This window comes from Uranotaenia lowii, unplaced genomic scaffold (genome assembly GCF_029784155.1).
Source record: "Uranotaenia lowii strain MFRU-FL unplaced genomic scaffold, ASM2978415v1 HiC_scaffold_156, whole genome shotgun sequence".
Taxonomy (NCBI): Eukaryota; Metazoa; Arthropoda; class Insecta; order Diptera; family Culicidae; genus Uranotaenia; species Uranotaenia lowii.
Genome location: NW_026597588.1, coordinates 1 through 12,479, shown reverse-complemented (window position 1 = coordinate 12,479; position 12,479 = coordinate 1). Strand labels below are relative to the sequence as shown.

The 12,479-nt window shown below is 39.7% G+C and overlaps 3 protein-coding genes across 3 annotated transcripts; 1 reads left to right on the top strand and 2 right to left on the bottom strand.

The window, feature by feature from the left end:
- The first annotated feature begins 1,088 nt into the window (after nucleotides 1-1,088).
- Nucleotides 1,089-6,156, top strand: LOC129759432 (DNA topoisomerase 2-binding protein 1-A). The gene is given in 7 exon segments (XM_055756880.1): nucleotides 1,089-1,349; nucleotides 1,409-2,491; nucleotides 2,595-3,609; nucleotides 3,703-4,412; nucleotides 4,414-5,128; nucleotides 5,191-5,564; nucleotides 5,632-6,156. Coding segments are annotated over 7 exon segments (4,425 nt in total). The 5' UTR covers nucleotides 1,089-1,244; the 3' UTR covers nucleotides 6,055-6,156.
- A 449-nt stretch (nucleotides 6,157-6,605) lies between these two features.
- Nucleotides 6,606-7,380, bottom strand: LOC129759436 (biogenesis of lysosome-related organelles complex 1 subunit 1). The gene is made up of 4 exons (XM_055756888.1): nucleotides 7,193-7,380; nucleotides 7,063-7,135; nucleotides 6,855-6,987; nucleotides 6,606-6,764 (listed from the first exon to the last, which is right to left on the bottom strand). The coding sequence occupies exons 1-4, from the start codon at nucleotides 7,341-7,343 to the stop codon at nucleotides 6,663-6,665; spliced, it is 459 nt and encodes a 152-aa protein (XP_055612863.1). The 5' UTR covers nucleotides 7,344-7,380; the 3' UTR covers nucleotides 6,606-6,662.
- A 252-nt stretch (nucleotides 7,381-7,632) lies between these two features.
- On the bottom strand, nucleotides 7,633-11,529 carry LOC129759435 (alpha-(1,6)-fucosyltransferase). The gene is made up of 4 exons (XM_055756887.1): nucleotides 10,926-11,529; nucleotides 9,374-10,858; nucleotides 9,134-9,287; nucleotides 7,633-9,071 (listed from the first exon to the last, which is right to left on the bottom strand). The coding sequence occupies exons 2-4, from the start codon at nucleotides 10,450-10,452 to the stop codon at nucleotides 8,583-8,585; spliced, it is 1,722 nt and encodes a 573-aa protein (XP_055612862.1). The 5' UTR covers nucleotides 10,453-10,858; nucleotides 10,926-11,529; the 3' UTR covers nucleotides 7,633-8,582.
- Nucleotides 11,530-12,479: the final 950 nt, after the last annotated feature.

Sequence of the window (12,479 nt, the reverse complement as noted above, 5' to 3'; positions counted from 1 at the left end):
GTTTATGGTGTCGTCGCTGCCAGTGTTGGAAAATTTGTTTATTCCGCTTGTTCCCTTTTCTATTATGAACAAAATTTCATAAAATGAATGAAAATTTCATTATCTTTTTTATTATATCCAAAAACTTCAGGATGAACCGTTATTTTTTTTAATTAAATTTTATTAAGTTTATTTTATTTGCTAGAAAAAACACCTTAAATTGTCAAGACTCAAGACCAAAGAAAGCTAAAAATTTAATGTAAATACAATTCCTCAAAGTTCTGGATTTTTTTGGGGAAAATGTATCATTTGGCCGCACTGACTTGCATTTTAAAAGTTTTGAAATGTCAAAGAGGAACTCACTCATACATGCAAATTCACTCAAAACTGACAGTTGTTTCGTAATCATAAACGGTTAGCATCTCTACACAGGATTGATTATGAAGATTCAAATTAGATAAAATTAAACCAAAATCAAAGTTTTTTTTTTTAATAAATAACAAAATAAACGAAATGATGTTTATGCTGAAGCTGATCTATGCCCCTGGAAATTGTAATGAAAAAAAAAAAACAATGGGAAACAATCAATCTTAGTTTTTTTGAAAAGTGACCTTTAAACTGAATCAGATGACTTAATTCCTAAATCTGAGGCAATATTGTTATTGTTATCTTGTTTGATTGCGTTTTTTCCATTGGCTTCAAAAAACAATATATTATGCTATTTGCCGCGCGAAGTGTCCGTAATATTATGCTGGTTGTTTCACCAACACTTTTCAGTTTTGGAAAAATCAAACACAAAAACGACCTTGTTAGTCGACCGGCCTCCCGTTTTTTGTTCTGAGAGTTTTTGAGGTTAATTGTACCGTCTCATATTTCGCACACTTTCAGAGCTTGTATAGACAAGCTTTGAAAGTGTGCGAAAAAAATGTCAAAAACACTCTATTCAGCAAAAATATTGAATTCAACCACGTTTATGTCGTCGATATCGGAATGGTTATGTTTTAACCACGGGTATCGCTGAATGAAACCAGCGTGCAGATTCTCTTTTCATTCGCGAACTCCGACAGTTTTCCCACCAAAAGCATGATGGCAGCACTGATTACGTTTGTCAAACCAAAAAATTCAAAAATTTCCAGCCATCATCAGCTTGCTTCGGTTTCTTGTGTGAAATTCGCGCACGGTTTGCATAAATAGTTCAAGGAACATCGGTTAACCTCCAGCAAGTTTCGTTCGAAATAGTAACCACGGAAAAAGTGTTTTGAACTATGAGTAAATCGATTCACGAGCAGCAACTGGTGAAGTTGTATTTTGTTCTCAAGGATGGTAAACAGGTGGAGGATGCTACGGAGGACATGCAAATGGCTTATTCGGTTAGTATTCTGCGATATATGCGAAATGAATACCCTTTATCGTCTCTTAATTTTTTAAGATGGCCAGAGATCACAGCGTTGAGGAGTTGATAAGTTGGCTAGACGAGAGCGAATGTTTGCGTATACGGACCGATCAACTTACTAAAAAACACGTATTCGTGTTTGAAAATTTTGCCGGCGAAGCATTCGAGCACATCCGGGCTGCCAATGCGGTGTTAATCGGGCCTCGTTGTCTTATAAGTTGTTTCTTGGATAATGAAGCCATTCCTCTGGGAAAGTATCCTGTTATGACTACTGCCATGCGAAATCTAATGGTCTGTAGCTCTGGGTTAAAACCAGAAGAGAAAACAAAAATCAGTCAAATGGTGTTTTACATGGGCGGATGCTATTTGGACATACTTACGGCAGCTTGTACCCATCTGGTTGCCTCAACGGTTAAATCCGTCAAGTACGAGAAAGCTGGAGAGATCAAGTTGAAGATTATGCATCCGGACTGGGTAAAGGATGTTTGGGAGCAAAGCCAGAAGAAGATAATAAATGCCTCTGATGCTGTCTTCAATCGACATCTTCTTCCGATTTTCTATTCGCTCACTATTACCTCTACCGGGTTAAGTACAGCTAAGCGAAATCAAATTAAACAACTGATTGAAGACAACGGGGGGAAATATTTGGGAGCTTTTAAATCGGAAATAACAGATATTTTGATACTGGAGAAAAGTAGTGTTGGAACTCCAAAGTTTCAAGGCGCCGTTCGGTGCAAGAAAGAATGCTTAACACCTTCGTGGGTGATTGACAGCGTGGAAAAAGGATACGCTCTTCCTGTGACTAATTATGAAGTTCGAAGTTTGAAGTCGTCCACACCGACCAAAGATGATCTCGGAATGACTTCTAGCAGGGATTTCAATCCTGATTGTACACAACTCTCCATGATATCCCATGTAAACAGTAGAAATTTAACCATCAATGAGAGTCTACTGAGCGCGACGACCACTTCGCAAACTGGAGCTCGTTTATCAGCGATACCCAGTAGAGGAAGTTTAGCAGGAGGTAAAGAGTCGGAAACGCCGAAATACAAAACGCTGCTCGAGGGACTGAATCTCAAGCAAGTCAAAGCAGCTGGATCATTTCTGGACGGTTGTAATGTAAGTTTAAATATACCTTTTCAGAAAAAAAAATCGTTGGATATGTCACCTTAGTATAGAATAATTGTAAAATTCATAAATTCATAAAAATTTCATTGTCTAGATTTACCTAAGTGGGTTCACCAGCGAAGAAAAGGACAAACTGAACAAAATACTCAATACTGGAGGAGCTACTCGTTACGACGAAATCAGTGACGGCATAAGTCACGTTATTGTTGGTTCTTACGTACCAGCAGATTTTCGTGAGATGAATGCAATAAACGTAAATCCTCATGTAATGACATTCGAATGGTTGGTGAAATCTATGGAACAGAAATCTCCTTCTGCGGAGGATGATTTCATGTTTGAGCCTCCGAATTCGAAAAATGTCCCCGATAAAGTACCGGAACCGCCATCCCCAGCAAGTAAAAAAAACCTCGAGTCGATGAATAGCACTTTTAAACGACCGGAATTGCCTCCCAAGTTCCGCCTCAACGACGAACCGAAACCTGGACCGAGTCGCCAACAACAAACGAATCGTTCGGAAGATGACGTGCTTCAACAATACATGCAAAAAAATACGTCCATGCAACTGCCCCCAGCTGCGGCGTCAGATTCTAAGAAGGCCGTCACTTCAGTCACACAAGATTCAGAACTAGAATCTCAATTTACGGAATTCATGGAGGGTAAAACTTTATTCATTTACGGGTTTTCAGAAGACGATGCTATGCAGATTGTAAGTGATTGCGAAAATTATGGAGGTATGATAGTAGACGAAAACTACACGGACTTAGCTGACTATATTCTGCTACCGACTTGTAGTTTCGGTGAAATTGAGTTCAGCGTAAAAGGTCGAGAGACAGTCAACTGCATTTGGTTGGAAACATCTATTCAGGATGAAACTTGTCATCCCTTACAATACTATTTCGAGCCTATTCTGTACGGAGAAAATGACCCGAAGCCGCTGGATGGAGAAGTTTTAGTGATAAGCACTTACTCTGGGGCCGAACGCAATTATCTTATTGCTTTGGGAGGCATTCTGGGAGCAAACGTCGAGGATAGATTAGTACGCAAAGCAGCTCCGATTGTGATCTGCAAGGAACCTAGTGGAGCGAAATATGACGCTGCCATCAAATGGGGTGAGTATAATTGTGTACTTAGTATTTCTTTCTCAATAGAATTACGTATGAGCTTTACATGGATTTGTACTGATTGATTAAATTTGTTTACAGATCTAACAGTAGTAAATGCCGATTGGCTGCGTGAATGTCTGAAACAAAAGCGTCGTGTTAACGAAGAACTGTTCTTAGTGGGTAAATCTATTTGCTCACCTAAAAATGTCACCGAAGTTTCAGAAGTGAGCAACCGTTTGTCTGATTTGCCAGAATTTCCTAGAAATGCTTGTTTACCGACCACCTCTACAGACGACGTAGACATCGATTCAGTAATGATGGGTCCACCTGTAGGTGGTGAACCTTCATCTATTACTGCCTCGAAACGTTCGTCCGTCGATCTGCCTAAGGAGAACAAGCCGGATAACTATAAATATATCTCCGTGGAAAAAACAAAAGACGCTTCCGAAGTAGAGTACGAATTCAAACGCCTGTCTTCTCCAGAGCTTCGAAAAATCTCATACGAAGAACGTCAGGTTTATTCACAGGAACTCCATCAGTACGAAGACCTTATCCAATCGCAAAGAGATCAACGAAAGCCTTTTGATCCGGGTCATGCAGTGGATTCACCATTTGTTTTGAAACACCGTCGTCTATCAACTCTTTCGGGAGTAAATTCACCTGTGACTCCAAATTCCACGACCGGTGCATCGGAGTATGAACAACTTAGTGTTACTCAACGGGTTATGGAATTTGAAACTCCTATTCGAGATACACTGTACAAAGTGCTTAAGGAAGCCGAAGAAGCGGAGAAAAAGATTACGCCGAGGGACGCGAAGAATGAATGAATTACTGGCCACACCAAGCACAGGACAAGATGGTCACGTCAAAACACCCACTCTTCCCGATTGTATGACCAAACCCGTGACACCATATGGATTCCGACCGGATGCCAGCCCCGAGAATCATCTTTACCATAAAAGAAAATTGCAATTCTGGGATCAGTTCTATCGTCCAAAACAAAACACGGATCGAAGAAAAAGTACTCCTCTTAGTGAGATCAAACGCCGATTTTGGCGTGAGAACCTGGGAGATGAATACGTAGACTACGTAGAGTCCAAATTTGCTTCAACCCAATTTCAACCTTATGACGAACCTGTCGAGGGAGATCAAAAGAATCAATCGAAAGAACAGGAAGACCTTTGTCAACCGAGCACTTCACGAGCAGGAACTTCTAGGGGAAGAGATGTGTCCAAAGAACTGGCACCAGATGCCGATGAGAGCGGAAATGATAGCAGGAAATCTACCGGAAGCAATGTTAGCGAGAAACGGCCTCGTGAAGACGATGATGACGACGAGGATTGTGCTTTTGATGGAGATGCTGTTCCAGAACCAGCACCGAAACGATTGAACATAGCGGAAATGGATAATTTGAAACGATTGAGCGATTTAATTAACACAAACAAAAACTCCGCCAAAAAGACGAGAAAGTTTCGCGATGAAAGCAAAGAAACACAATATTCAGAACTGCCTCGTTTCGATTCAGGTAAGTCGATTGGGATTATTTCAATAGAACTTATATTTCACAATTTTGCTTTTCACCGTTAGAGATGGTGGGCGAAGATGCTCCAGGCGTAGGCTGGCGGGATCCAACCGAGTTTGATTGTGAAAGACGCCAGGGCGATGGAACTGAAGGTGCACCGGCAGTAGGTCGCAAAAAGGATCAAATGAGCTATCGAGGAACTCCGGTGTTCGCTTTGTCCGGTGTGAACGAAGACTTACGTATGGAGCTGTCGAAAAAAATTCAAGAACTGGGCGGAGAGCTTTCCACAAAGCCCAATGAATACGATCCGATATGTACTCATATACTTTGTGGAAAGCCAAACCGTGGTGAGAAAATACTATCAGGAATCGCTGCCGGCAAGTGGTTACTTTGTACAAAGTACATCGATGATAGCTGCAGCAATGGATACTTTTTGAATGTAATTATTACCATCAATTGAAGTTAAGAATCCCAAATTAATATTTATTTTCTACAATTTGATCTAGGAAGAGGATTACGAATGGGGTAACCCTAAGGCACAAGACTTACCCGCTTTAGAAGGTTCGGAGAAGCTAGTGTCGAAGGCAGCTTACAATTGGCGTATAAAAATTGCCCGAGAAACCTGCAAACATGATGGAGTGTTCACCGGGTTCCGTGTACTGCTGTTGGCTCCTAAAAAAGAACAATTTATTCGTTTATTAAAATCGGGCGGTGGTTTCGTGATTGACGTTGAGCCTCCCTTCGTAGATTCGGAACATGCCATGACGGCAACCCATTGTTTTGTCGATGTCAAAAAAGTCAAAATAAGCTCTAGAGATCACAAAGCATTAGCCGAGGCGGGAATCGCGGTCATGTCAATCATGTACCTCAATGCCTACCTTACGTCAGAGACTTTGCCGGATCCGGGAAAATACCGGCTTGCAGTTTAGTGAGCGGATCATCGTTGTTATCGAGGGTATGATTTAAATGTTATTTTTAAGTTAGAGGTATTGTTTCTGAGAAAAAAATTGTACATATTTCTTAGTTAACAAATTTAATACTAATCTGTAGGACAAAAAGAAAGCCTTTGTCTTTTATGGGAATGTTGGTGCATATCTTCTGATGCAATTTAATTTTGTCCTAAACACAAGTTCCATATGAGGACCTCTGGGCCAAAAGGTTTAGCTACTTTCGTAGGAAAACACTATTCATAATTTTCATGTTGCCCGACTTTTTCTATACACAAAATGTCGTGGTTTCCATGTGATTAAAAATTTCGAAGATAAAATTTGAACATTCATGAATTTACAACAGATGAAGGTCCCGACAAATCTCAATAGGTATTGAATTCATAAACAAACATTTCCCAATTGTGATGTAAAGCATTTAACCTTTAGTGATTCGCGATACTTCACGTTTACTGAACAGAATTAACCAAATATTTACAACAACGTAAAATCAATAATAAACAAATCGGATAGAAAATAAGTGTAAGCAAATGTAAATGCTTTCGAAAATAATTTAATATGACAATGTTGTAGATAATCATGCATCAAATCTATTTTTCTCTACTCGTTTTGTAGGCTATTTCCAGTGCTGTAGTAATAACATTCATATCATTTTCGATCGTTTTTGCCCAGTTTTCAACGTCTCCAATTTCCTGGAAGAATTGAATGAAATATGTTCAGTTTTAAAATGGACAAGACAAGAAAGATAATATTGAACATTTATTGGTTTATGAAATATGTACCTTAAGAGATCCATTGAAATTCTCAATAAGCGTGAGCCATTGTTGTGTTTGCTTAGCAAAATTGGTGGCCCCGACGTGTAGCTGTTTGGCTTCAGCATCTAATCGTTTCTGGTTTAAATATGCCTGGGCAACCCTGTGGCAGATTTGGAATTCCATTATCATTAGAAAGTAGACTAATTAGACAATTTAGGGTTTTGAAACAACTTACCCCACATTCAGATGGTCAACAAGATTTTGAGTTAGTTCGTTTGCGGACAAAATAGCTTCCTTTCTCCTACGTTCTGGAAAACAGAGCTTTTAAAATATAAGTTCGAACACTGCATCAACCCGTTGCTTACCTTGTTCTTCTTTCTTTGCAGCCTGCCGGGCTTGGTGATCTTTTATCATTGCCGATAACATACCGATTTCTATCAAATAAAGGAAAAACAAGTAAGTTTTTATGTTGATTCGTTGATTATTTTTAAAACGAGTGCCAAACAAACATGACATCCGCAGAAAGTTTCTAATTCTTATTGGATTTCAGGGTTGATTATTTTTTAAATGAGTGCCAAACAAAAATGACATCCGCAGAAAGTTTCAAATTCTTATTGGATTTCAAAGTCACTCATACCTACACTGAAAGAGAACGCAATGTAGTAATCATATAAAATAACTCTCAAAACTAGGTTACAGAGAAAAAAAAACTCAAGCTTAACAGGGTTTGCAATACATTAAATTGAGTTTTTGACTAAATGCAAATTGATTGTTTTGTTTTTTTTTTTTTATATTAGGGAATACAATAGATCTTCGAAGTCGAAATTACATTTAATATATATTATTGCAAGTAGAAGACGCAACGTCGGAAAAAGAACTCCACATGAGATGTCCGATGCCCTCACAACAGTGATTGGTAAAGTAACAACATATTATGTGTTTATCGTTATCTGGGTTGAATACTGAACATATTGGACATCAAGGTGACAGTACTAAACAATGTAATCAAATCAATTAAAAGTAGATTCATTCAAGTTATTGTGGTAATTGCTTTATTAATCTTCCGTAAAAATTGATTTAAATTCTTGGTAGGTTGTTTACGCATCGGTTTGTGTTTCGAAAATTTTCAAATTTATCCGCTCCTATTGTTTTTTCGGTTGTCCTACAAGGTATGCTATTTTTCATTTTGATTTATTACCTACTAAGCCGTTACCAATAATAGGAATAGATCACAGATGGCATCACATCATTCGACAAAATGCCGTTCGGAGTAGTGGATACAGCATGATAAATGATTCGCATTAGTTATTTCAGTTACACCGTTGAGTTCAAGTCCGTTGTAGGCACTTGAACATGTTAAGCTGTTATCCTTATGAGTGCATGAGTAAATTATAAAAGATGGCTTTTAACAACAAAAGCTAACATTAATATAAAACCGAATAAAGTTAGAACCAGGTATAGTTATAGTAGCCCTAGATGTCTTTTGCGCTTAATTTATGTTTATCTGTTAGACATGAAGCCAAACAGCATTATGTTTAAATGAAATAATGTCATTCTGTTATATTCCATAATATGCTTCTTAACACGTTCACATTACCAGGAGAAAATTTGGAAAATATAAATATGTACACAATATCATCTGAATTGTAGGTAGTAAACATGCATCACATCACAAAACTAATTTCATCCCAATTCATTATCGTGCTTTGTAAATAGTTGGCCACTCGAGCGAGGCTTCCCGCCCTTGTTTGTCGATTATTTCACCTTAGGATAGGTCGGTAAGTCCACCACTTCGATTTTATCGTTGACTTTGTATGACGGGAACAGTCCAACCTGGTTGGTGCGCACGTTTTTACCCTTCGAGAATCCATTCCAGTGGTTACCTGCCACACCAATTAGGTCTCCCTTGCGCATATGAATTTCGTCGTGATTTTTCGGGTTGTGCGGAATGATAACCTCCCGGTTATGTGCATTTTGGCCCCCGTAATAGTAAATATCGTCCAGCGATTTGAACCGGCCCGAGGCGTCGGGGTACATAGTTTGCATAATCTCGTACGCCACCCGACAAACTTGGGAGCTGAACGTGCACACCAGATAATCGCTTAGAGATAGCAGATGAATGTCCAAAATAATGCCGTTCAGCGAAGAATCAGTATAGCGAGTGGAAACAGCTGCAACTTTGGCCACCTCTGGATCGCCAACCACCTCGTAGTGAGGGTATTTTGATCTTGCTTCGTCAATAACCTGAAAGAGATACAGAACGGTTAAAACTTGCTGGACTTGTAAGCTCAAATCGGTAAACGTACCTTCGGATCATCGCTAGCGATAAACACCCGTCTCTTGTCGACGGCTTCAACCATTTCTACCTGGTTGTAATAATCATCTACAGCCGCCATGTATTCATCAATTCCGTGGAATGCAGCTTCGGTTCCAACTTTGTCCGTGCGACGCACGTGGACACTGAAAAGGATACAATCAAGGACAAGGTCGTTAATAGAATAGTAAAACTTCTGAATTTGAATCCGTGACAGGTACACAGCCCTTACCCAACAATAGGTTTCCGAAAACCTAGCTTCTCGATTCCATTTTCCAGCATCTGACGCGTTTCTCCGGTCGGTTTCAGTAGGTACTTTAAAAATTGACCAATCCACCATACGATGGGATCTCCATGTAGTTTCATCAACCGTGGGGCTAAGTCTGCTGGGATTGCTAGTGGCAGGTACGGTGGCCGTGGATTGAGCGAATCAATTATTGGAACGGTTAGTACTTGCGTATCGGAAGTTCCAGGCCAGCTCGCATGAGTGGCGCCATCCGCGCTGGAACAGGTATCGGATATAGGCTGAAATACTTCCTCCCAGCCGGCCTTGTGATAACGCCAGCCTTTGGATTTTAGGATTAGCGTTCGTTCGGTGGCGTAGGCCATGATGAAGCAGTAAACTACGTGATGCAGTTGACAACCGTAGCCGCATCCCTTATTCAATCGGCAGACAAGTTTACGGGCCGACGAACAATCTTCAGGATTTTGTAAGAAAGTAAGTCGTTTCTGGACTAGATCGCTTAAATCTTTGGATTCTTTGTAACGCCAGAACTCGTAGCCATCGCTCGCGCGCATCTGATTGATGTCGTTCAACAGCGAATTTCTGTGTTCCGAGGCATGTGCGAGGAAGTTTTTCAATGGAGTATTAAGCTCAGGGGATGTTTTCTGTGCGGCCCGGTTTGTTTTTTCAACCTCCGTATGAAGGTAGTTCCATAGTTCTTGAGTGTTGCTGTAAATCCTCCGCCTAAGTTGTTCATATTCGAGTGATGGTACTCCCTTAAATCGTCCTGCTCCGGCACCTTGAAGCTGTAATTTGTTACCTAGCTCATCGACAAACTTTTGTTTGCGATTGTAGGAATTATCGCTGAGATAGTCGTTGATGAGACCTCTAAGATCCTGATCAACCTGTTTGGATTTTTCCAAATAGGATAATGCCTGGTTCAGCCTTCGGATGGCTTCTTCGGTATCTGTTCCGGCTCCAGCATTCAGCTTCGAGTAGAAAATAAGCACAAGGATGACCCATACGGAAATGAAGGCTATCAATACTCGCACTCCTATGTTGAGCCCCATCAGCGATCGTAGAATCATTGCGATGAAGGGAGATTTTGTTGTGAATAATAATTATTGTTGAATCTACCGCACTTTAGTAACAAAAACTGTGCACTTTTTGTTCACTTGATGTTTGTCCGACATAGCCACATATGAAGCCAACCGAAAAGTGAATTGAACGAAAGTATAGTTACCACATTTCCTAGTGACGTGTTCTATGACATTGATCGGCACTCTCAAAAATAAAATTTGATTTTATAATGTGTATTTTTTGCTCCCGATAATCGCACAGCATGCAGTGGTTCCAATGGTTCTGTGCGGTAGGGCTTAGCTACAATTCAACTCATGAATTTCGACGAATGTCCAGAGTCAAAATGGGTTATGATTGTATTTATCTTCTCTCAGGTTCCAGAATGCCTACATATGGAAGCCTCCACCATACAATCTAGGGGAAAAAATGACTTTGTAGAAGATGGTTGATTGATTACTCTGCACTGTGCTTTCGGTTTTACCTTTACCATCAGAATACTGCTCGAAAAACTTTTTCCAGCGTTCGTTCGATCACTATGGAGTGGTTAATCCACCCACCGGTGGCCTGATAATTCTACAGGCATACAATCCAGACTCAATACAACAATTCTCTCTTCACGCAGCAAAAACCACAAGACTTTCAAACGCGATAACATAAATAATGGTCATGAATAGGTTCTTTCCAGTTCAGCTATTTTGAACTGACCAAGTGTGGCTCCTGAGCTGGACACTATTGTATTTTAAATAATGTTGAATTGTGTCTCTTTTCCATTCAACTCGAACTGTTATTTAGAATAAAGTGATGCTTTCGCATCAAAAATCACGACAGCGACCCTCACGGCGAGGCATTGAGTTTTGCATAAACACGGAGAGCCAGGACTAATCCAACTATAAGTGACTATCGTGTCGTCGATTTGAGATTTCATCTTCAGGTGGAATAACTAAAAAAAGACACTGTCAGTCAAATAATTGCCTACTTTCAAACTCAGTTCTCTTATATTTATATCAATCATGAGTTCAATCATGAGAGGATGCTTATTTCATTTTTCACGATTTTGGTTGTTGCTAAAATACAACAATAAATAAGAAGGCATCATTTTTCGATTTTAGTTCTCGATTGACTGTCAGTTTTATGTCTGTATTAGGGGCCGTTCAGATACCACGTGGACAGAAAAATGAGATTTTTGACCCCCTCCTCCCCCTCCGTGGACAAGCGTGGACATTTGGCAAACCCCTACCCCCCCTCCCCGGATGTCCACGTGGACAGATTTGAAATAGATTTTTTTAAATACCTATAATTTGACAGTTAGAAAACACCACTTTTTGCCTTTGTGTTATTGACATGGCTGATTTTGAAAAAAAAAACTGAATAATAACTTCATGATATAAAATAATTTTAAAAATTTTAAATTTCTAATTTATCATATTTATCAATTGTAGCTACTAATTGTTCAAACTTAAATTAGAAAGCTTTGCAATTTTAAGATTTTGATTTAAACATCTTAAGATTTATTCACCTTTAGAAAATATTTTGAAAGTAACTATGTCCACGTGGACATGACCCAAACCCCTACCCCCCTCTCCGTGGACAAGCGTGGACATTTCCATACCCCCTCCCCCCCCTTAAGTTGTCCACATGGTATGTGGACGGCCCCTTATGAAATTATAATAATTATTTAGCTTAGCATCATCATTGAATCACCTACATGCATTGGCATAAATAAAAAAAATGGATTAAGTAGGATTTATAAACACTTCTTCTACGGGAAAAAATAAACTTTTGCTGGCCGTTTCGTTGATTGTAGCACACTCACACATTGCGGTGTTGGAGCTTGAGAGAGAGCGAAAGAGCGGTAGTAATGGTTCCGTTATATTTCATTGAAGAGGAACGAATTGGCTGGCTGCAATGGAAGAACGGAAAGAACTGAAAATTTGATATGCGCGAGAGCGGGATGCACCATTCCACCTGTAAATAGAGAGAGAGAACGGATCCCTGTCACGGAAAATAATAAAAAGGTAAAATTTACCGAGTTAGC

Coding starts and splice junctions, on each gene's coding strand:
- LOC129759436 (XM_055756888.1), bottom strand. CDS start 7,343: ATGTCATGTTTGTTTGGCACTCGTTTTAAAAATAATCAACGAATCAAC. Junction 7,136..7,192: donor TGCAAAGAAAGAAGAACAAG/GTAAGCAACGGG, acceptor TCTGTTTTCCAG/AACGTAGGAGAAAGGAAGCT. Junction 6,765..6,854: donor ATTTCAATGGATCTCTTAAG/GTACATATTTCA, acceptor CAATTCTTCCAG/GAAATTGGAGACGTTGAAAA.
- LOC129759435 (XM_055756887.1), bottom strand. CDS start 10,452: ATGATTCTACGATCGCTGATGGGGCTCAACATAGGAGTGCGAGTATTG. Junction 9,288..9,373: donor TTTCGGAAACCTATTGTTGG/GTAAGGGCTGTG, acceptor TATCCTTTTCAG/TGTCCACGTGCGTCGCACGG. Junction 9,072..9,133: donor TCGCTAGCGATGATCCGAAG/GTACGTTTACCG, acceptor TATCTCTTTCAG/GTTATTGACGAAGCAAGATC.